Raw genomic sequence first — 25,111 nt, 5'->3', positions numbered from 1 at the left:
AGCCACCCAAACTACAGTGGGGCAAATAAGTATTTAGTCAACCACCAATTGTGCAAGTTCTCCTACTTGAAAAGATTAGAGAGGCCTGTAATTGTCAACATGGGTAAACCTCAACCATGAGAGAAAGAAAGTGAAAAAAAACAAACAGAAAATCATATTGTTTGATTTTTAAAGAATTTATTTCCAAATTAGAGTGGAAAATAAGTATTTGGTCACCTTCAAACAAGCAAGATTTCTGGCTGTCAAAGAGGTATAACTTCTTCTAACGAGGTCTAAAGAGATCTAACGAGGCTCTACTCGTTACCTGTATTATTGGCACCTGTTTTAACTCATTATTGGTATAAAAGACACCTGTCCACAATCTCAATCAGTCACACTCCAAATTCCACTATGGCCAAGACCAAAGAGCTGTCGAAGGACACCAGAGACAAAATTGTAGACTTGCACCAGGCTGGGAAGACTGAATCTGCAATAGGTAAACGCTTGGTGTAAATAAATCAACTGTGGGAGAAATTATTAGAAAATGGAAGACAGAAAAGACCACTGATAATCTCCCTCGATCTGGGGCTCCATTCAAGATCTCACCCTGTGGATGATAACATGATAAATGATAACAAGAACGGTGAGCAAAAATCCCAGAACCACACGGGGGGTGAATTACCTACAGAGAGCTGGGACCACAGTAACAAAGGCTACTATCAGTAACACAATGCACTGCCAGGGACTCAAATCCTGCACTACCAGACGTGTCCCCCTGCTGAAGAAAGTACACCTCCAGGCCCGTCTGCGGTTCGCTAGAGAGCATTTGGATGATCCAGAAGAGGACTGGGAGAATGTGTTATGGTCAGATGAAACCAAAATAGAACTTTTTGGTAGAAACACAGGTTCTCGTGTTTGGAGGAGAAAGAATACTCAATTGCATCCGAAGAACACCATACCCATTGTGAAGCATGGGAGTGGAAACGTCATGCTTTGGGGCTGTTTTTCTGCAAAGGGACCAGGACAACTGATCTGTGTAAAGGAAAGAATGAATGGGGCCATGTATCGAGAGATTTTGAGTGAACATCTCCTTCCATCAGCAAGGGCATTGAAGATGAGACGTAGCTCGGTCTTTCAGCATGACAATGATCCCACACAGCCAGGGCAACAAAGGAGTGGCTTCGTAAGAAGCATTTCAAGATCCTGGAGTGGCCTACCCAGACTCCAGATCTCAACCCCATAGAAAATCTGTGGAGGGAGTTGAAAGCCCATGTTGCCCAACGACAGTCCCAAAACATCACTGCTCTAGAAGACCTCTGGATGGAGGAATGGGCCAAAATACCAGCAACAGTGTGTGAAAAGCTTGTGAAGAGTTACAGAAAATGGGAGAACTTGCACAATTAGTGGTTGACTAAATACTTATTTGTCCCTCTGTATATGTTTATTTTTTCATGCCTTCATGACAGAAACAGCAAAACAGGCTGTGTGCTCATTAGTTGTAGTAGTGAGCTATTTGACACAATTCACAACCACTTGCCAAAAAGAACTGTCGCTGCTGTTCTTTTATCAAAGAAATAATCCTGGTGTTTATAACAAAGAATTCACAACAGGTAAATGACATGGAGGCAGAACAATGGGCATCTGTCACAAGCTGTGAGTAAAAGTATGAGACAGGCAGTCCTGTGTGTTGTGGTCAGGTGTGGTGTGTGAGCAGCAGCTTGGACCAGGAGAAGCACATCAACCGAACAGTGGACGGGACGGTGGTGTCCATCCTATTGGACGGCTTGCTCCCTGATGTTCGCTATGCCGCCAGTGTGGCCGCCGTCACCGGCTTGGGCGTCGGCGCTCACAGCTCACCTGTCCATTTCGTTCTATGTGAGTTTGAAGCCTGGCAACATGATACGGAGCAACAGGCGCTCTTCACTCTATTCACTCTAATTTCAGTAGTCTTTGGTTTATTTATCAGTAGTATTTTATACTTTATGAATATTTTATTTCCTTTTAAAATATACCGAGTTAAGTCATTTTATAAATATAATTCACTGATTATTTATACTGTTGTCAGAGTTACAGCATTAACTTATATTTCATAAATATAGTGTGTAAACATGACCACTTTTTTATTGATTAGATGTCGAATATCATTTTTCTTAGCATTTGCTTCATTTATTATTTTTTTTTTTTTTGGGTTAATTTTTTTTTTTTTTTTTAAATCATTTCTATTTTGATCTCCTCAGCTATCAGCTGCATACATGTAGCCCATAATAGATTTATTTCCATAAATTGAATATATATATTATGAATATTTATTCATATTCTATATATTAATCCCCTATTCATTTATTGACATTTGACCTTCACTAGAATGAGCCGTATGAAAAATGAATGAATATTCATATATTTATTTATATTTCTTATCTTGATTCCTCATTTATTTAGTTATCAGGGTTTTTTTTCAACCATTTTTCTAAGTGTTTTATAAATTATGTCCATGATTTAGTCGTTTTTAATATGGATTTGTGGCATTATTATTTTTAGTATTATTTATGTCTACTATCAGTGTTTTTTTTAGTCACTTGATATCATTTCGTATCATATTATTATTTTTAGTATTATTAATGTGACTAGGCCACGCCCCCGAAACGTCCCCAAATGACCTGATATGACAACACCACGCCCCCAAATGTCCCCAAATGACCATATATGACTAGGCCACGCCCCCAAACGCCCTCAAATGACCTGATATGACTAGGCCACGCCCACCAACTTTCCCCAAATGACCTGATGACTAGGCCTCGCCCCCCAAATGTTCCCAAATGACCTGATATGAGTAGGCCACGCCCCCAAATGTTCCCAAATGACTTGATAAAATGTCCACAAACCAACCTGGGCGCGGCTAAGATCTGTATCTCCACACAGGAAAGACCCAGGTGTAACTTCTCCAGAAATTGCAGTATCTAGTTTATGTCTATTAGCCGTACTTTTTTTTTTTTTAATCACTTGATATCATTTCATATCATCTTGTATTATCTTTCATATATTTGTAAGTGGTTCAATCCTGGGCACATTTAAACATGTACTTGTTTAATTTTGTTATGTATTTGTTTAATTATGCTATTTTAATTATGTTTAATTGTTGTTTTTATTTTTGGCACTTGTTGTACTCGTCCCTCAGCCCGCCCAGGGGGCTTCAGCTCCACTCCTGTTAGGACGGGCAGAAGTGATGTGAGCATCTCGGAGCAGATCACCGTGGTGGTGCGGCAGCCTGCTTTTATTGCTGGGCTTGGAATGGCTGCCTGGCTGGCTCTGATGGGTCTAAGCGGCTGGTTCTACTGCCGCCACCGCCGTAGGAAGCAGCTGGGCCACTACACCACATCCTTTGCGTACACGCCTGCTGGTGAGATATGAGAAAAACATGTGTTTGGCATTTTCAGTTGAGCAGTGAGTAAGATGAAATATGTGTGGGTGTTGAAAGCTGCAAATATATTGTTAGGACAACAGAAGATGAGGCAAGGACAAAGCCAGTGAAGTGCAGGCCAGATGTGCCCTCTCTCAATGAAAAAATAAAGAAGAGAATGCCAAACTTGTCTGTCTTGTTAAAGTTGAGCAAGTTGTGAAAGTGCAGACAAATCGAACAACTGGACACTCAAAAGGTTTGACAATCCAATGAGTTCCATTATGAACAGTTGTTCTCACTGTTTCCTTTATTGCAGCAAACCCCAGTTGTTCAATGAGTAAGCCTCAGGGGGTCGGTGAAGGTTAAGAAACGCAGAGCCCTATTTTGTACGCTGACTAAATCTAGGCAAAGTGGCACTTTAGACCAGGTTTTGGGCTGGTTTGCCCTCAATATACAGGCTTTATTCCATTTCTTTCAACTGCTTGGCCTCTAGCCAATAGGAGGAGAAATCGGTTTGCCCGGTGGAAGGTTCATTTGCACTCGGTATGAGGATGTATAGCAGACCTACAAGCAGCCTGAATTGCGTAGATAATTAAAAAAAAAAAAAATGCGTCATGAAGATAGTATGTGATGCAAGGATGTGACAATAATATGAGAAAACAAAAGGAACCGTGTGAAATGAAATGAGTTTTATTTAACTTACCAATGTGAAAATAAACAGCAAAAGGCAAAATTATTAGTAGAAAATTAGAAATTTGAACAAGTGTTCTCTTCGATGTACCGTAAGCTTGTTAGATTTTGAATTCGTTAAAAAAAAAAAAAAAAACCTTTATCATGAAATCCAGAGGGTTTGGTTAATGCACCTGTGAAACCCGTGGGTAGGGTTGAGCATCGAGCATTGAGCATCGATGGGACCCGGTTCTCATACTTCAGTTCTCGCCTCCGGTAAAATCAACAGTATTAAAAGAATTTTTGTTTTGGAATTTGCTGTGTTGTGTATTTAGAAAGAAGCAGCCATATGAAGCATTCAATTACTTTTTTAATTAACTCGTAGCAGTGAAAACATAGCATCACATCACATAGCATCCTAGCCTGACGCTCTCATCTCTTCTTCTTCGCATTATGCTTATAAACTCCTACAGCGCCATCCACTGGTCACAACATAAAAATTGCATGCGTCTGTAAACACAACAGAATCGGTTTTACAAATAAGGAAACCCTATTATTTTGCCTCATCTCCGTATTAAAATGATCCCAGTATTTGACATAATACAAAACACGATGTTTACTCACTTCCTCGTAAATCCCATGGTCCCACAGTAGTAGGACTTGTTTTGGCCAATATCCACCGGTGAATGGGAACCTTTTGAAACTCCAAAAAAGGCGCACACGCCGCTCCCTCATACAGCAAGATTTTTCTGCAGCCGATTGGCTGGCGTTGCGTGAAAAATAAACGTATTAATCCGCAAAATCAGCTGAATCCTTCGTCCTTCTCATTCAACAGTACGGCTGTATAGTGAAGAGGACTCCTTCCTCCGTACACGTCACAGCGCCCTCTTTCTCAACTCGAGACTGTTGCCGGAAGTCACTCATTTTCATGGCGCGGGATTAAAAAAACTAAATAAATATAGCGATCGCTTCCACACACATCCAAGCGGTCCATTTTATTCAGGAGCATAAAATACTGCGTGTATTATGAAATAATTATGCTTTTTCGTGTCACAGGCAGCAGGAAAGCATTCTCACAAAATTTCTCCATTTGCATTCATTATTAATTATACATTAAGGTTACCTTTTTTTAAATTATCGTAGTCAATTACCTTACAATGGGTTGAGTACATTACAATTTATAAATATAAATAGAATCTCTGCCTTTTCTTCTGAACAATTTGGCCTGCCACACTAACGTGTTTTACCTCATTGTCTACTATAGATGTCCAATTTATTTGAATTGGATGGATTGGCAGTGAATGCTTGTGTTTAATTGCCATTCACCGTGCTAGACCTCCACTCCATTATTACTGGGTGCGCCGTCAATGGCAGCCATCGAGTTAATCTTGGCCCTGAAGGTGGGACTCGGACAGCCAAGTATTCCTTGAGGTGTTTCAGTGCATTCAATCTGTTTGTTCTGCTGCATTTGTGGTTCAGATATGTGGTACATACCAAGTCTGTATTCATGTTTAGAAGAGCCCTGATTCAGATCTGAAGTTATCAGATTTCTTTTCATAATTACAATACCATGACGTACTGTTTATCCCATCCGTGACACTTGAGCGCAAACGTGTGAACGTGTTAATCCAACCACAGTGAACTCAATGTGAACCTCTGAAATGTGACACTTTTCATTTTGAGGTAGAGGGCGTCGTTCAAAGTAAAAAGGATTATCCTGACTGCAGGTGTCACTTCTGAAAAATCCAAAAAGACAATGAAAAAAGGCAGTTTGATGAATTTTCCTCAAAACATCTGGTGGGAAAGTGCTCTGATGGCTTCACGTAATTGTCGGTATATTCAAGGGTTTTTGTCTCCACGAGGTAGCAAGGAACAATACTCAAGCAACCTGCGACAACTTTAATCTAGAATATGTCCTGTGGGTACATGTCATGAACTCATCTCTTTGATAAAGTAAGAGATTTTGACTTTTGATCTATTTGGATGCTTCCGTGAACTCCAAGAAAGACTAAACCAATTGTTTTTTTTCTTCATGATTGTTTTTGTTGGAGCAATGTCTGTGGATTCTATTGTATTATATTACAGGTATAACTTGATATTGTCTCTCGAACATTTACAAGAGCTCCAAATTTAATGTATTTTTATTTTTTTGTCATCCTTTAGTTGGCTTTGCTCATGGGGAAGGATCTGGAATCATCAATGGAGGGTAAAAATTTATGCTTTGAGATTTTTATTCTGATTATGATTGCATTTTCTTGTTGTCAGGTGGATATCATTACAAACATTCAGCGGTAAACTTGAATTTATTTAATTAGATTGATTAAGAATAAATAACATTTATATTAGGGGTCTGACTTTTACCGTGTTAATTAGGAATAATTAATTATAAAAGATTTAACAAGTGAAAAAAAATGCCATTTTAACCACTAGTTACATTCCTATCACGGAACCTTTAAACAAAATGGACAATGTGTTATTTTTCTGTATACTGATGAAAGTGATGCGCACATTAGTTTGGCTAAAGACGACAAAAATCTGACTTAATTAGCACATATCACCTTAAAAAAATACCTTTAGAAAAACATTATCCATAAATATGCTAAATCCCTTGCAAATCTATGGGCCGACGATTGTATGTCGAGATAGGTAGCTGGACATTCAACTGTTTCTACACACGATCTTTTTGACATTTGACATAAACTTTTACTTGCCATTTGTTTCTACACCCGACAACATGCACGAAATACGACGAGTTATGACATTGCCACAGTTTCTTTGTTTTCCCGCAAGAAGGATGCATGGTGAATTTTGTTGTAAGGCACGGGTTCCAAGAAGGTTAGTGCAGATGGTGAAAAAAGGAAAAAGGTGATGCTTACCATTGAAATGAAGATGGAAATGATAGAAAAACATGAGCGTGGTGTGCACATCCGTAAACTGTCTCGACAATACAGCCGTAGAATGTCTACGATCGCGACGGTCGTCCTCTGACCTCCGTTCGCCTGTCTTTATAAGTTAAGGTGACGGTTATGATTGGTTTTTAATCATTTATTTCAGAACTTGTGCAACACAGCATGCCAACTGTCTGCCACAATTGACGCCAACAACAACAGAACATTGAACGAAAAAGTAAAAACTCTACCACACTCTTCTCACTCTGTCACGTCAGCCACGCGGTGAGTTCAGGTACAGCACGCAAAACGCAACCGCCACTGTCAGGGTCCGCGGACGCGGAAACAAAGTTGGACCTCAAAACAGACAATAAACAACCGAGGGATGCGTTCAAGGGTTTATTAAATACAAAACAAAAACCCACGATCGCAGAAAAAAGGGACAGAACATCGACGAGATCAACGCGAGGTAGGCAGAAGGCAATAAACATTTAAAAATACAATCAAATACCTGCACAGGGTAGAGGAATACAAAACGAAAGTGGCAGACGATTCAAACCCAAGGCAGGGGCGAAATGACAAAAATGCAATGGCGACTCGAAAGTTCACGGTGTCAAATGGTGACCAGCAAGATAATATCTTGGCACTCTTCTCTTGGATCTCCTGCGTCTTTATACAATTGTTGATGAGGAGAATTGATGAGAGCATTAGCTGAAGGTGCGATGTCGGGAACGCCCCCACAGCCAGCTCTGTAACAACACAAAATCTGTTTTCAGGCTGTGGAACGAATTAATGGAATTATAACGTATTCTTATGGGAAAATCCTGCTCGACATATGATAATTTACGATTTACAAACAAGGTCCTGGAACGAATTAACTTCGTATGTGGAGGTACCACTGTATATGAAATCAGTCTGCGGTGAAAAAAAGGTCAGGACCACCTAGAGTGGCCATTTCCACAACACCAAAATGGAGGACACTGTGCCATTTATTGAGGAAAGAAAAGTTGGCCGAAAGGCAGTATATGATAACACTGGTATCATAATACAGATCCAAAGACACGTTGTTCAGGACAAGTATCTTATTATATTATACAGTATCCTGATTTAGGCCTATGTGTAATAAAAAAATGGAAAAAAATATTTGGAGCAAATGGATTATAATTGTTGACCTAATGTTTATTTTGCAAATGTGTGCATTTTACAACGTGCAGTGCTGCATTACACAACATTCCTGTCTTTAAATGTGCAAACTAAACTAAATTGGCATAAAATGAAATAAATGCAACATATAAAGACGTGTTCTGAAGAGAATTTTGATGTAAACAACAAGACAGTTTGGGAAAACACCATTTACAGTAACAAGTGTGAAAAGAGAAACATTTTTAAACACAAAATATTGTTTGATTCATTAATCCACGAAAATCAATCCAGACGTTAAATAAAAGGATGGTAGCTTTTTGGGAACAAATACTGCTGTGCAATTGCGACGATTCATTCATTCATCTTCCGATCCGCTCATCCTTAAGAGGGTTGCAGGGGTGCTGGAGCCTATGCCAGAAATCACAGGGCACATATAGACAAACAGCCATTCACGCTAAGATGCAAAGCTACAGACAATTTGGAGTTTTCAATCAGCCCATTAGGCATGTTTTTGGGACGTGGGAGTACCTGAAGAAATCCCACGCAGCCATGGGAAGAACATGCAACCTCTACATAGGAATGCCTGAATCCGGGTTCGAACCCTATTTCTCTGATCTGAGAGGCTGACATGCTCACGGCACGTACACGAAAAAATGCAATAAATCAATATGAAATCATTACAAAGCCTCTACTTCAGTAGCTTTTTTTTTAAATGCAGTGAATATTAATCTGGTTCGATGCTATGACTGGTTAAGCCATGATCCAATCAAATCAATCAAAATGCAAACGCCGATCAAATAGGTCACCTCTTAGTCACCTCTTTTTCATTCAAATGTCTGAAAAGTTGTTGTTGTTGTTTTTTATTGCTAAAATTAAAACCAAAAAAGCTTAAATTGCTTTGGGTGAAATGGAACTGATTTGTGTTAAATGTACAGTATACACATCCTGAAACGAATTGTGGCAGACTTTATAATATCAACAATGAATAAGTGAATAAGTTCATTATTATATTTTTTTGGGCCAGGCCTGGCATGCTAGGCTCAAACATGGGCAACTTCCCCTGGCTGGCCGACTCATGGCCCACTCCCAACCTGATGCACAACAGCAAAGATTCTATCAACTGCTGCTCTGGCAAACTTGACTCTGAGAAATTTTACAATGGTAAGAGATCATGATAGCGGATGTGTTTTTTTGTTTTTGTTTTTGTGTATAATATTCAACTTTTCCACACAGCTGTCGGTATGGCCAACTACCACTCAGAGAAGCACGACATGGCGTCCAACGACAGTCCCATTTACAGCACTGTCAATGCGGCGACTGAAGAAGACCTGCTAAGCTACTACGACACCTACTCTAGCGCCTCTTATAAGCAAGGGCCTGACCCATACAGTAGCAGCCCAACACTGTCCAACAGTGGCTTGGTGGCTCTTGAGCAGGACCTGGACCAGTGGACCATGCAGTCTGGACACTCCACCTCTGAATACGCCAAGCTGCACTACTCCAAGAAGAGCAACGGTGAATTGATTGCTGTTTGGTGCTTAACAATGATGCAAAATGTATTGGTTTCATGTAAGCTGCCATAGCAACCAACAGAACACTCCAATAAGAGTTTAGAAGCAAAACAATGATATATCCATACATTGCCTTTACTCACAATGCACTCCATTCTTGCAAGTCTTTACCAATATCGTGTATAAATGTATAAATAAGTTGTAGCAATAAACAAATCTGTATTAATATTAGAGCTGAAACGAATACTCGGCCAACTCGAGTAACTCGAGTTTAAAAACTGATCCTAGTAATTTTATTCACCTCGAGTAATCATTTATTTTTACAGCTCTAAGCATCACGCTTTGCTCGGACTACTTTTAATGCGGGACAACGCGCTGATGTTACGTGTGTAGAGGAAGAAGCAAAAAATAAATAAAAATAAAAAACTTACTGCAGCCGACAGCCGCTACAAATGACGCCGACGTTGCTAAATACTAGCCCGCACGATGCTACATTTGTATCAGGTAGCGTCTGATGAGTCTCATTGAGATCACATGTATGTTGAACTAGATGCAAAATGACAGACTCGGCCGCGTCTGCGCAACGTTAGTAAACAGCTGCCATCTTAAAGCAGTAGAGCGCTAAGCGCTAATAAAGAGCGCTAAGCGCTAATAAATAAGATTAACGTTACTGTCACTAGCTCACGTAACGTTAGCCCTGCGGAGGGCTAGGTTTCTATTAATTATGACCACTGTCAATGCGTGGCTAACGTGTCTTACATACAGGCTTTAACATAACAGCGTTGTCAAGTGTTGAGGGTGTAAAATAAAAACTTAATAATGCTAACAATCAATTTTAGCTCAGTAGTCATTGCTGGATAAAACACCAAGTAGCACTGGTCCCTAATGTGCTCCAATACAGCCTGTATCATACATTTATTTTGAACACTGCAAAAACTCAAAATCCTATCAGGACTTACAGTTTAGACTTAAAACTTAACTAGAACTTAAAAATGCCTCGACTGACACAAATAGAAATTCAATTGAAACATGTGGGAAAAAATCCTAACTTTGATCTAAAAGTTTTTTGAGTGAAAGCAGTGAATTAGTCTTTTTTTTTTTTTTTTTTTTTTAATTCTAGTTACATCTGAGATGCAATTGTTGGCTGTTTTCAACAATATACATCGAAAATAAAGACATTGATTGACTGAAAATGGTTTAAGATTAGATGAAATGCCTTGTTTTCTCATGTATATTTATAATTGCTCTTCACCTAAAATTATATTTGTTTTATCCGATTACTCGATTAATCGATAGAATTTTCAGTCGATTACTCGATTACTAAAATATTCGATAGCTGCAGCCCTAATTAATATATAGATTAATCAAGCACAATGGAATCAAAATCTATCCATACACTGTCACTTCAAAAAACCAGGACTCACTCTCTACCCACAAAGGGTCGAGCGGGATCCATAATTGCCTACTGGTGTGCCATTTAGTCGGAAAATTACGTCGCACACACTTCCGCCTAGATGCGTGTACTCAAAAGTCAGCAAGAGGTTTTTGTTGCATGCATGACAAACCCGGATTGCTCACTAAAGCACTATGAAATAAGTTAAGAACTTATTGTCCTTCCAAAGTTGGAATTCATGTTTCTGTGACATCAGCTAATGATGCTCTGTTATAGCACAAGTACTGTTGAATAAGCATGTCTCCAAAAGAACACTTTAAAGGTCCTTGACGGTTGAAAAAAAGTTGCAGTGAGAAGCATGTCCTTCATGCTCTGACAGACTGAGCACTGAAGCATGTTATCGTGATTTCCCATGTACTCTCAATAGATAAACTGGTCAAGCAGAGATCCACTGGGTCGGTGTGCACGCCGGCTCCCCTCACCTGGGTGGACGTTCTGTCTCTTCCTCTTCCTGCAAACAAGGACGGTCGGGCCTCTGATGTGGATAGCGAGGAGCGACGCAGGTAAGACGGCACTCAATCTTCTGCAATTGTTGCGTTTGTTGTTGCGCCTTTGTTTCAAATCATTGTTCCCCATATTAATAATGGAACATCTCACTAACCTATAATAACAATAAATGGAATTGCATTTAATCTATATATGTTGAACTCAAGGGCCAGCAGCTGGATACGGCCCGCCACATTTTTTCTTTTTTTTTTTTGCGGCCTGTTATCCCTTTTAAAAACATTGAGCTAACAGCAACAGTTGAAATAACAATTATTTAATCAAATAAAATTTGAAAATTAATCTATTTGTTGTGTAAATATCCAGTAATAAGATGTTTTTATTTCATTTATTTATTTATTTATTTTTAGTAATAATGGCTTTATGTAGCTATCCAAAACAATGTTGTGGCCAGCAACAAAAATTAGTTTGACACTTTTACTTTAATTTCTGTGATGAATGGCAAGCAGGGCCGTTCCTGACCAACTTGGTGCCCTAGGCAACATATTTATTGGCGCCCACCCCCCATTTTTACCACATATATTTAAACACTCACACTGAAAAAGCACGTTATCTCTTTGTAATTTATTACATTAAAAAAGACAACGAACAAGTGCAGAAATTAAAAGAAAAATGCTCTAATAACTATTCAAAAGCACCAATGAAAACACTTCAAAAACAAATGCATTAAATAAATTACAATTGTTATTACAATATGATTAACGCCCACACACACAAACCTATATAAAGACACACAGAACACTTTAAAAGGCAACTTTTTTTTCTCCACCTTGACTTATAACCTTACTCACCTTGTCTTCACTGATGCAAAAGCATCTATTGCACTTTCATATGACACTTGTTTTGGAAGGTGCACTTCTTTCCTGGACTTGGTGGGCTTGGACTTGGTGCTGATGTGGATAAGTTCGCTGTAAAAGATGGCCCAGGATGTAAAGAGGTAGAAAGAAAATATTTCAGATGAGCATCTATAAAGAGAAGAAAGTGGAATGTTACATTGTATTAGTCAAATAGCTGTTGATTGTGAAACCAGCATGACATAACCATAATAGTGCCTAAATTCTTGCAGCCTACTGTACGTGTCTATTGGATCTGGCCACTATCTTTGATGGGCGTAGTTAAAAGAAAATAAATTCTTGAAGCACGGCAACTACCCAGAACTATCCAATAATAATGAATTAAATAATATATGATAGCAAAAAAATTAATAAATTGAATATGTTTTTGCATGAATGTGATTGCCATTTTAATGAATTAATGGCACATTTGATAACAAATGTTTGCATTTAAATCTGTGGCACTTTTAGTCCCCAATACCACAGAACTTTGAAATGATTAATTCCCTATTTAATGGTGTATTTATTTAATAAACCTTGGCACTTTTAGGCAAGGCATATTTATTTGAAAAGCACAATTTCACACAAGGTAAAAGTGGTTCACATCACATGAAAATAAGCAAGACAATTTTAGTCTCCCATACACTTTGGCCAAATTTCTCTAAAACTGGAGGGGGAGTAATTTTAACTGAAACTAATCCACAGCTGGCTGAATACTGAAAATATTTCTAAAACAACAGCCTGGCTAATGATACAGTGTAATTTTGTTTTAGCACTAAGTCATATAAGCTCTATGTAAATAACCGCTAGCTTGCAGTTGCGTCTACATGCTTAAAGTGTTGAAAAAAATAATCACAACGAACCTGTTTTTCTTCACGTCTTTGCTGTCTTCTTTCTTTTTCTTCTGACCCGAAGGGTTTTTGTCTTTTCGTGAAGTCGACTTGTCACCGTAACGTCGCTCAACTGCGGAGGCTAAAAATAGCACCTTCAGGTAGCTCGCTGGTCTGCTGGGTGGTGAGACTAGGGTCCGTGGTGAAATTATCGCATCACAGGAAAAAGTGAAACGGGCAGAAGGCACACTAGAAAAAGGATTTCATTATTATTTAAAGACTTATTATGAACGGTTTTGTTGTTCTTTTGTTTTATTTTTTTTGTATAATTTTTTGAATACTGCTTTGATCAAATATTATTTGAATATTTTTCTTAACGCCTTTTTGGACGCTGGTGCGCCCTTAGGCGGTTGCTTAAATTGCCTTATGGGCAGCATGGGTCTGATGGCAAGTCGTTTATGTGGATCTCATTCACAGCCTCAGAGACCAGAAATAGCGAATAATTTTGTATTTAATAAAAGTACAGCAATTGTATTTAATAAAAGTACAGCAAAGGAAGCATGCCAAACAGTATGCAAGTTTAACAAAGTCAGATAGAAAACAGAGCACACAAAAACAAAATGATCAAAGTAGGTTGAAGTGGCTCGGGAGAAGGAAGTCTGGGCTTCCCTGCTAAAGCTGCTCCCCCCACGACCCGACCCCGGATTAAGCGGTAGATGATGGATGGATGGATGGATGGACGGACGGACGGGCGGGCGGACGGATGGACGGACAGACAGACGGTTAATAGGTTTCAGCCACTCACTCCATAAAAGTTCAAAATGGTTTTATTTTAATTTTAACTCATTCATAGCCATTGGCAGCAAAAGACGTGCAATCTATTTGAACTGGCAGCAATCATTCGCTGCGAACCCTCTCAATCCAAATAATGTACATTTATAGCCGTTAATGGAAGCCGATGAGTTAACAAGCAAAGAAATTACGTTTTGGGGTCAGGTCAGAGTAAATGGCAAAATATATACACAGTACACACAGTTTATATATAATAACTCGACCTAAACCCTATTGAGGAAAAGAATGGCTTGGGCATCTGTCGCTATCAATGGCAGCCAATGAGTTATGTTGTAATTTATGAAATGACATCAAATCAGTTAAAACACTGGGAATGTTGTTGATCTACTTCCTTAGTTTAAGGGTTGTAGGTGGTAATATACCAAATTTACTGTGTGGTCACTGTCAAAAAAAATCTTTTTTGGAGATGATCTGTGTATCATCATCAATGGCAACCAATGAGTTGAACATGTTTTTATGAAGAAAATTGCCCTCAACACTATTGTATTTTATAGAAACACACAATAGCAACCAATCCAACTTTTGAGTGAGTGGGACTTCAGCAAATGAACATGCAGTGGTGTCTGCAGGCGGCGTTTTGTGTATTCCAGAGTGTTGTGCATCTCCTGTAACCACTTGTGACAGGTTGGATCGCAGACATAACGGCAAGGCCGGGCCGCTCTGACCGTGCCGTGTCTTTACTGATGGCATTAGCCGCAATATGACAGCATGAATTAGCTGGCTACGTTTTGCGCTGACATGTCTATCATTTAATTGAGCCTCTTGGCATTGCAAATGTTTGTCACTAAAGTGCTCCAGGTAGAAATTAAAGCACAGAAAGGTTGCTTGGAGATCGCCAACTTAGTTAGTCCTCACTCATGTAAAAATTGAGGCTCGGCAATGGTATGGTAGCTTATATATGAAAATGTGTGTTCTTCATCACAGTGCTTACCAGTCGGTCTACTTGACAACAAGTATAGGTTTTACCTATCTTCCCTATAGAATAGAATAGAATAGAATAGAATAGAATAGAATAGAATAGAATAGAATAGAATGTCTTTATTGTCATTGCACAGGTACAATGAATTTGAAATGTGCAGTTGTCTGTGCAGTGCATCGTTTTTTAAAAGAATAGAGTACTGTACATACAATAGACACCTGCATGACCACTTGGCCATGTGGAATAGAGAGGTTGGAATAAATATGGAAAAACACCTCACACTTTGGCACCATAATCATTGAATATAATTGTTAAAGAATGGCATGAAGAACATTCTAATGAAGTTGAACATCTTGTATGGTCGGCACAATCCCCAGACCTCAACATTAGTGAGCATTTATGGTCAGTTTTAGAGATTCAATTAAGAAATCGATTTCCACCACTATTGTCCCTGAAAGAGTTAGAGGGTATTCTAACTGAAGAATGGCCTAAAATTCTTTGCAAATAATTAATTATAATAAAAAGTTGTATGAATCAATACCTTGGAGAATTGAGACTGTAATTGCCGCAAAAGGCAGACCTATACACCATATTAAATGAGTTTTTGTTGATTTTTCTAAGGTGTTTCCATTATTTTGTCCAACCCCTGTACATACATACCCACACACTTGTGTACAGACATACATCTCAAGGGAAAGAACAGTAAAACAAGATATAAAAGTACAAACGAAGAGAAAAGATGAACAGCTAATAGATACAGGAATAAAAGAAAATTACTTTATTTTGCACATTATTAATGTTGCACAGTATTTTTATTGCACCAAGGCCACAGGACACACGCTAAGTGCCTTAATGGTGTTGGCATTAAAAGGAAAAGTTACTTAACATTTTCAGACCATAAAGAAGCTTTTTCATAAGGCAATTACGTTAGAGGTGTGACAAAGTACTTGTGTGCAAACCTGCTGAGTGAGCCTGCATGTTTGGACCGATGGACAGAACACTAAACTGATGCTAGGTTGCGCTCTGTATTGGGGTACTCATGTGACGCAGACAAAGGGCTAAAGACTTTCTTTAAGTGGTAATGCAAATTTGTGATTCAAATATTTAACAAGTTTTATTAGCTCATGGGATCACTTAATCACTTGATCATTTACTCGCCAAACCTTGCAACAAACTTCATGAACGATCGCTATAGCCAGATTTCCAACATACAGTATAGCAGAAAATAAGTACAAGGTGGACTTGGAAAAAAAACAGTAGGTCTCCATAGCAAAAATCTACTCATCTGTTGCTTAATCTCGTCTCGTGAGACTAATTTTATCATCTTAAATTTATCTCATTATCTGCTTATTTGTTTCTGAGTTTGTGCTCATAAGGGTACCCTTAGGAGCAAGTGATGAGTCAAAATGAGCAAATACATCATTGAGACAAAGGAGATTGATTTGAGAAAGCTGGATTTGAGCAATATTTGAGAAGAGAAATTCTCTTAAGTAAAAATGGAGTTACACTTATACAGCACCTTGACACTATATTCTCATCTACCTGCTGGTGACGCAACAACATGGGGTTCAGTGCCTTGCTCAAGGATACTTAGATGAATTCATCAGGACAGAGGGTTGAACTCCCAACCTCTGAGTTGGGGAACAACTTCTCTCCCACTGAGCCACACGCGGGCTCAGATGCTCTGTGCTCGATGTGACGCGGCACATCAATGGAAAGCAACTTCAGAAAGCGTGTAACAACGATGAAGAAAATTGATTATATTTTGGTTCATTTAATAATTTATGAATTTCTTTGATATTTACAAAAAAAAAAAAAAAATTCCAAATCGCAGACATGTTGCCTGTGAGCCAATAGTTTTGCCTGTTTTGATTACGTCATCAAACAAGAGGATTAAGGTTCTTCACACTGTTTTGTGGTAAACTTTCGGTCTTCGAAACCAAAAACCGATAATGCATTTGTAGCGATCGATAGTTTTCGGCGCCAAATTTTCGGTCACATCGATAATTTTTACATTGAACAAGATAACCCAGATGAACCAGATGTTATTTAATTATTTGACCAATTATAATATTTTCTCGGATTTTGCCATGAGATGAATTAAGACGTGACTGGACATGTCAGAGCAGACACAACTCTTTTTTTACAATGAAAGAATCTTGAAAACCCAAAATGAGCAATTGCAGACTGAAAGGTGATCAAATTGAGAAAAATTTGTGACTGGCACAATGTAAGGTTGCGCCGCGAGATCAGTAAATGAAGCAGCTTTGAGGCAAGTTGAAGAAATAAAATACTTTGCTCATCCATCCATATCTTTTACTGAGACATTACCGAGATCGTGACTCCAAGGAGATAAAATTGAGACGCATTTGAGGTGGACACAAGTACTCATAGTTGTCTCTTGATGAGATCTTGAAAGGAGACAACTGTGAGACTTTATTGAAAAATCGTGCCAGTAGAACTATTCTCAAGACCTTGTCATGTAATTCTCACCATGAGACTTACTTCTCATGAAACAAATTTGAGAAAACTGAGAAAACCACTCTGGTCTCGATTATTGCTGATTCATTTCTCAGAGATTTAAATGAGACATGAACAAGATCTCATCTTCAATTTTGCTCTGCTATGGGTCGAAATTCTGTATGATTCCAGTCAGTGAAAAAAATTACAGTCCAGTTGATTATTAACATAATGCCGTTGTAATGTTGCTGCTTCAATGAATGAGCAAAAACACAAAAACAAGCAAGCAGTTTTTTCATTGAATATTCAGCCCTCACCACTTTTGGGTTTGCATCTTTTCTTTAGCTCCGGGGAGGAAGATGACGATTGGTGTCCCCCGCTGCCCGCCAGGACTTACCTAATGGATGACCCCCCAGCCGCCTTCCAGTCGTCCCATTCAGTCACATCCTCCCCTCAGCGCGATGCGGTGAACCCTGGTGAAAGTCTGAAGCCTCGGCACGCGGATCTGTTAATCCGTCAGCACTCCCACTTCTCCCAGTCCAACCCGGATCTGTTGGCCAAGACCGTTGAGACGCACCATGGCGGCAGTCGTTGGGCGGAAACCTTGAGGGGCGACGGCCTCTACAAAGGTCAGTCGGAATCGGGCCTCATGCGAACCAAAAAGATCACGTCACATTTATTTTTCAAGATCTTCCCATCCTCCGGGGTGCTTAACGCGCTTTCTTGTCAGGACAATCTCCTGGCGCGCTTGGCGAATTTGGCCCTGCAGCTCTGTCACACAGAAGCAGGACCAAGAAGAAAGCCCCTAAGGACGCAGCGCTCAGACGGGAGCCGCACAGCCAGACAGGTATGACGCACACTTGTCTTCATTTTGTGTACTTTAGCATTGTTTTAAAACAAATGAACTTCTCTAATGATGAACTGTCTGACATTTTGTCCTTTGGCGTCACTATAACACTGAAATATAGGCCAATGTATCTAATTGAGTCTTATGTAGTTAGGGCTTCTTCTTAGTTTTTTTACCCCTCTAATACAAAGTCAAAGAACGCTCATTCTAGAATCCAGACATGGGTGCAACTACCCATTCTTGTTAGGGTATGCGAAATGAAAAATGCTCACCCACGTCCCAACCGGTCCTAAGCAGCAGACACACACACTTTTATTTTTGGTGGCATCTTAACTGCTTTTTTAGTATGTTAGTGATACGGCTGCAACTAATGTTTATTTTTATAACAATCAAACGATTAATTAAACAATCGTTTATTCTGATAAATGACACTTTTTTTTCAATTACCTTCACAGTTTCACTTGACGTTGTTTAAGTCATGTTGTAAGTAACAATGAAGACAAAATGGATGACTATTACCTTCAAAAATAAAATTTTATTAGAGCTTCCTGACTTGTAGTCTACAACTGTACTATTTCAAGTACATAAATCTTGTTAAAGTTTTTAAAGTGATCCGCTTAACTTAAAAATATGTAGGCTCTAATAAACCACAATTGTTCTCTTGTACTAAAATATGTTGTTAGAAACACAAAATGTTAAATCAATGGCAATATTTTATAATATTTAGTCCATATTTTGACCGTTAGTCGGCGCCATGGTTTGCGGGCTCGCAGTGATGACGTAATTGGTATCTTTCCAAATGTGTAGCGTGTTAAACAATTGCTTATTGCTGCCTAAACTCGCAAAGTAAAATGCCACCATGTGCTGCTTTTGGATGCAATTTCCAGTCAAATGGAAACAAGGGGAGTGAAGTGAGTGGTCAAGGTGGAATTATTATTTTTAGTGAATAAATGTGCATAAGTGGAAGCTTCTCCCCTTTTTGGACCCTGTATGCACGTACCCTACCCACCACGCGTTACAACTGGCGCCCGAACATTTTTCCCGGATCCTCAGTCAAGTAAGGGATCAGTCTATTTTCTGGATCCGACGGTCCCACCACGTCTGCAATATTGGTTTCGGATCTGTCCATTTTTTTGATTCGTCGGTCCCACAGCGGCTTTTTGGATCAGTCTATTTCAGGGAAACGAAGGCTGCGACATTGCCATGGGATCGTTCTAATTCCTGGATCTTCGAGTGAGTATAAACGCGGATTTGGATTACTATTGCTGTCTTTTATGTTGACGATTCTTCGTGGGAGTTTTCCCCAAATCATACTAAATATTTAAAGCACTATGGCACGCTACAGTGACGACAGTGACTCTGACGTGGACCTCACAACAATGTTGGAGTTCGCCAGGGAACGCGTGTTTTCTTACTGCTGAGCTCCTGAATGAAGAGTGGTCAAGGTGGAAATATTATTTTTTGTGAATAAATGTCCATAGTGGAAGCTTCTCCCCTTTTTGGTACTTTTATACACGTATCCTAGCTACCACGCGTTACAGTGTACAAGACATGGATTACACAAGGTGTGCTCTTTGGCCTGTACTGTATGTAAAGCACACGACAGCTCTGGATGCTAACAATCTACATAATTATATTGGGATAAGTTTGAAAACGCAACATGCTTACCTTGAATATCTGCTAATAAAACCGGACAGCATACACTCTCGCTCCCAACTGGAGTTCCCAACAGGACTCTCTCGCATCCCCAGTTTTGCCCAACTTTTGTCTTATCAGGTATTTGCTGCACGCATTTTTCCCTGAAGCTCGTCTTGTGAACGACCGACAGTGCTGTCCTGCTCTTCACTTTTCAGATCTGGTTCAAATAGGAAGGATAGAACTGACGACATGTTGGGAAAGCTAACGAGTGACACGCTGGAATTTCGGCAACGGGACCAGTGACGTCACGCACTGCGACGTAACAAGAATGGCGACCTATCACTTAAAATAATTTTACAAACTTTATTAAAACAAAAACATTAAGAGGGGTTTTAATATCAAAATATTATAACTCATACTAACATTTATCTTTTAAGAATTACTTGTCTTAAAAATAGAGGATCCCTTTAATAAAAGTTCTGAGTATAAAACATAGCAAAAATATTTCGGTACACAAATCAGACAAAAGTCCTGTTCATTCAAATGGAAAAAAACAAACAAAAAGTGCTGCTGATTGATTGTTTTTTCTTCTTGTGGGCAAAGCGCTGATATAATTTGTGTCAATGAATCATTTTTTTTTAAACAAACTAAACAACAAAATCGAATAAGGAGGAGGCAGACTGTAATAAATCATCTTTCTTTATCAAAAAGTTGTTCATAAATACAATCAAAATCCAATTTGAAAGCACACTCACGTATTGACAATTTAGTTTGAATGGGAGTTTGTGCTGAGACTTTAAGCTGTTTTATGAATGGGTTTATGTGTGTGGTGTCTTTATAAACCAAAATGATACAACTTTACTATCTAACAATAACTCAAGTGCTAATATGCTTCTCCAAAACACAATACAAAAAGGCACTTAAGACACTGATTAGCATGATTGCTAACCAGGGGTGAAAGTGGCTAGAATTTCTTGCCGGAACTCCCCGATGTGAAGGTCGTCACGGAGCCAGAAATTGTATTTATTTATTTATGTATTTTCATTTTTTGTGGGGGTCAAACCTCCTAAAACTACTGAAATGCAAAGACAACAGTTTTGGCACAGTTATTTCTATAACACATACAAAAACTGATTTTTGTTGAAAATTGTTTTTTTTCACTGATTTGCAAAATAGAAGTTAACAAAAACAGCAATAACCCCAACCTCCATCTCCTAAATTTTATTTTCCCTCATTTCCTCACATACTAAATGCCAAATCTCAATTTGAACTACTTAAGAACATAGGATGTATATTAAAATTGTTAAAAAGTTAATGTAAACATTTACTTTTGCTTTTTTTTATTATTATAAAGATATAAGGAACATACATTCAGAAAAATAAGTACAAATGACTTATAGTATGCAAAGTGAAATGGAATATATTTTGAAGATCGCGCAAACATTGACTTTTTTAAATCATAAGGAAATGAATAAGTAGCCTAACATAAATGAACAAATATAAGTCCAAAGTGTACATTGACAGCTAAGATGTTCTGAACCTCCCAATCAGAGCAAATAAAACTAAATATGATAAATAAGCCTCTTCAACCTTTTCCTTGCTCTTAAAGATTTGATCCATTTTCTGTTGCATTGCCGTTTTTTTGTCGCATCAATTCAACAATTTTTTTTTTTTTTTTTGCTGTTCCAGAAAACGTGCACATTTGAACCAATCAGAGCTATCTCTGCTGATCACATGTCAGTATGTCAGCCAATTGAACACATTGACGTGACTCATCATCGTCAGACTCAGATAACTGCAGCAGCTGGGGAAACCTCCATGCCGTCCGTGGAATAAAATAAAAAATAAATATCGGTGGAAACGGATTACGCTACACAAGCAATTTATTATGCTTGTTGGTAACACTTGTGTATGTAAATCTGATGTTGGTAGATTGTTTTCTTCTTGGAGATTAAATGCATGTGTGGCAGTTTAGAATTTTTTAATTTTTTTTTACATAGCGTATTGACAGTTGGCATCATATTTTTGGAATCAAAGCACCGTGTACCGGAACTGCGTTCTGGCCCTGAATCTTATACCGGAACTGCGTTCTTGACCGTCCTGGCCCACTTTCACCACTGTTGCTAATTAGCTTAGCGCGGCGTGCTAAGTAGTAACGTCTCATCAACAAATAATACAAACAATACAACTGGCTTCATTAACTCACTTATGACGGAGGCAAACTGGATCTAACAACACACAAGACAATCAAACTTGCGACACTTCTTAGTATTACTAATTCAGAAACCAAACCTGAGTGAAACAGTGAACTCTCTCTCTCTCTTCCTCCAATTACTGGCACACGCACAGCCTTACATTACACACAATCCCCGGGACCCAAACGGGATTGCTCATTGCTGTCGGCAAAAATACGTTTTCAAACTTGTTGGCAACAATCTATAGACTTTCCTAATGAATAATTTAAAGGTGTAAGTTAAAAAAAAAAAAAAACGTGACTGGGAGTAATTTTGTCTGGGACCGGAAGTGATCGGGGGGATTCCTTGTGACGGCGCCTGCTGTCGGCTCATGCCCCTATGCGGTGCATTCGCTGCTCAACTTGTAGTTGCACCACTGATTCAAGAATTGGAGGACATTTGAGCTCCAAAATTCATGCAAAAATAGACGTCCCTTTTTTTGATTTTATGCTACATATTCAACAAAAATAGGTAATAAACTATCAAAAGCTTGAATATCACAGTTTACAGATATATTTCTGTTACATTATTTGTTTGTTATTTACAATACTTGCCATAATCACAGTAAATTGGCTGCAAATCCATTGTAATCTTAGTATTTTTTCTCTGGAGACAAAGTAGAACTAGTTTAGATAGATGCTAATTCTGATAAGTGGAAAACTCATGTAAAAATAAGTAAAGACAAAAAATTTAAAGCATATTGCCTTATTCTCATCATACGCATAACTGTTGTTTGAGGTAGAATGAGAGATTAAATCAAGGCTATTTCTTAAAAATATGAAAAAATAGAAGCAAAGACAACAAAAATCTTTCCAGTCATTCTTTTGGAGAACAGTCTGGTATCAAATCTAGTGTATCACTGGTCAATTTTAATAAGTCAATTTTGTCAGAAAATGAATGTTTTTGGTATTGTGTATGTGTATTATTTAAAATATGAATGGTGGGATTTCCTCCAATTCTGGAATGACCCCTAACTAAACTGTGTGTTTTATATCCCGCAGAGCTGCCTCCTCCTCCGGCCCCTCCGCTCCCCGACCTTGCAACCCATGCCGTTGACGACCACCGGAGAGGTGCCACAAAATGGCCGACACCGGGTAGGTGGCTATAAACAGAGCAAAACAACAGCTGGGCTACTTTTAATGTGATTGTCTTTTAAATCCCTCTATCAAAACGGGGGTCTGTACTATCACATACTATTCAAGGTTTAACCTATATATTTAAATGCATAAATATTATCTTCTCAGATGAAAATGTAATCCAGTTGGACTCGTCCAACCAGATGTCGGACTACGGATCGCTTGGTGGCGTATTTAACAGATCACCAGCTTCTACTGTACACACGAGGGACCAGGTCAGTTTCTGCCGTGCAAAAAGAAGTAGAGGACACAATTATTTGTAATTGGCTGCACAGCAAAATCGTGAGTCTTAATTTAACTAGGACAAAGTTAAAAACAACACTTTTTCTGAATTTATGTTATTTTCATGTATTCTGAGTTAAAGTTACACTTTTGGAAAATTTTAACTAATTGTGGTAAATATCTGACACTGTCAATGTTGTTTAATAAGAAATGAAAGTGCACTTTTAAACAAAGGTGGGTAGTAATGCTTTACATCTACTCTGTTATATTTACTTGATAAAAATATACTAAGAGTAGTTTTACTAGGCCATACTTTTACTTGAGTAGATTTGTGAAGAAAAAAACGCTACTCTTACTCCGCTACTTTGGGCTACAAAGAGTCCTTACATTTTTTCTCTTTATTCTACATTTTTTATTTTCTTTTTTTTTTTTTTTTTTTTTTTTTTTGCCAGCGATGCCAAAAGTAGCTCTACTAATTTCACCAATGAGATGTCGCAACAATAATCACATGACTCCAGTACACCAATCAGACTCAAGCTTGCTGTTCTATGATCACGCCAGCCTGTTTAATCACGTGTCGTCTTTAAAGCACCGTAAAAAATGAAGTATTTGAGATCGAGCGCTGCCCTCAACATGACTCGAAAGCGCAAATTTAAACCTTTCCCAGTTTTTATTTCGCACCGATTTACCACTGAAAACCGGAGATATAATCCTTTTAAATTCATAATAGTAACTATGAAGGAACTACAGTATTCACTATTCAAACTAGGAACTATTTTTTCCACTAGGAGGCACTCATGCTGTTTGGACAAATAATGCTTCATTTCTGTCATTTTTCTTTTTCTCTCACTCGCCGAAATCAAATGATTTTTTTTTTTTTGCTTAATGTGGTTATGTAGTGTGTTATTGTAGAGTATAATTATAACCAGTGTTGTTAATAACGACGTTACAATATAACGGCGTTACTAACGGCGTTATTTTTTTCAGTAGTGGGTAATCTAATTAATTACTTTTCTCATCTTGGCAACGCCGTTACCGTTACTGAGTACGGAAAGGCATGAGTTACTATGCGTTACTATACTGGTCGAAAAGTCTGAGGGAGACGGACTCACCGAGATGACAGAGCAGAGCAGGAGTAGGGAGGAGGCAAGAAAGTTGTGACGCCGAGCAAACGCGATGCTAGGTAGCTCCTATAATGCATGTTGTAGCCGATAGCCTACAAACTACGCCCGCATGTTATGGTAGATATGGTAGACATGGTAGATATCTCATGTACTGTACATAGATATAACTAGATGCAAAATGACAGACATGGCACTAAATGAGTTAGCAGACAGCCGCCATCTTAAAGCAGTAGACTTTTTAGGACGGCTCTGTTGTAGAGAACCTTCCTAGCGAACCTAAGTAACTTTTTATCTAAAATACTTCTAAATCGGCAAAATCTTGACTTGAATCTATCTTTAAATGATGAAACAGTTTTAGAACTTTCATATGTTGAAAGTAGAGAGAAGGGAACTAATGCAATAATGGGAGCAATTTTAACAACTTTTAACAGTTGATTCAGGGTAAAGGGTAAATTAGGGTAAAGAATTGGGC

General features: G+C 38.6%; 1 protein-coding gene across 1 annotated transcript in view; it reads left to right on the top strand.

The window, feature by feature from the left end:
• LOC130917147 (roundabout homolog 2-like) overlaps positions 1–25,111 on the top strand; it is a 115,876-nt gene that overhangs the window by 82,660 nt on the left and 8,105 nt on the right. The window contains exons 15-24 of the mRNA XM_057838251.1: positions 1,677–1,854; positions 3,155–3,376; positions 6,209–6,251; positions 9,101–9,237; positions 9,310–9,591; positions 11,408–11,543; positions 17,784–18,067; positions 18,169–18,285; positions 23,159–23,251; positions 23,402–23,508. Coding sequence (XP_057694234.1) covers positions 1,677–1,854; positions 3,155–3,376; positions 6,209–6,251; positions 9,101–9,237; positions 9,310–9,591; positions 11,408–11,543; positions 17,784–18,067; positions 18,169–18,285; positions 23,159–23,251; positions 23,402–23,508 — 1,599 coding nt within the window. The remainder of the gene's footprint in view (positions 1–1,676; positions 1,855–3,154; positions 3,377–6,208; positions 6,252–9,100; positions 9,238–9,309; positions 9,592–11,407; positions 11,544–17,783; positions 18,068–18,168; positions 18,286–23,158; positions 23,252–23,401; positions 23,509–25,111) is intronic.

Source organism: Corythoichthys intestinalis, chromosome 6 (genome assembly GCF_030265065.1).
Source record: "Corythoichthys intestinalis isolate RoL2023-P3 chromosome 6, ASM3026506v1, whole genome shotgun sequence".
Lineage (NCBI taxonomy): Eukaryota > Metazoa > Chordata > Actinopteri > Syngnathiformes > Syngnathidae > Corythoichthys > Corythoichthys intestinalis.
The sequence above is the reverse complement of the archived record's forward strand: the minus strand, read 5'-3'. Positions and strand labels throughout refer to the sequence as shown.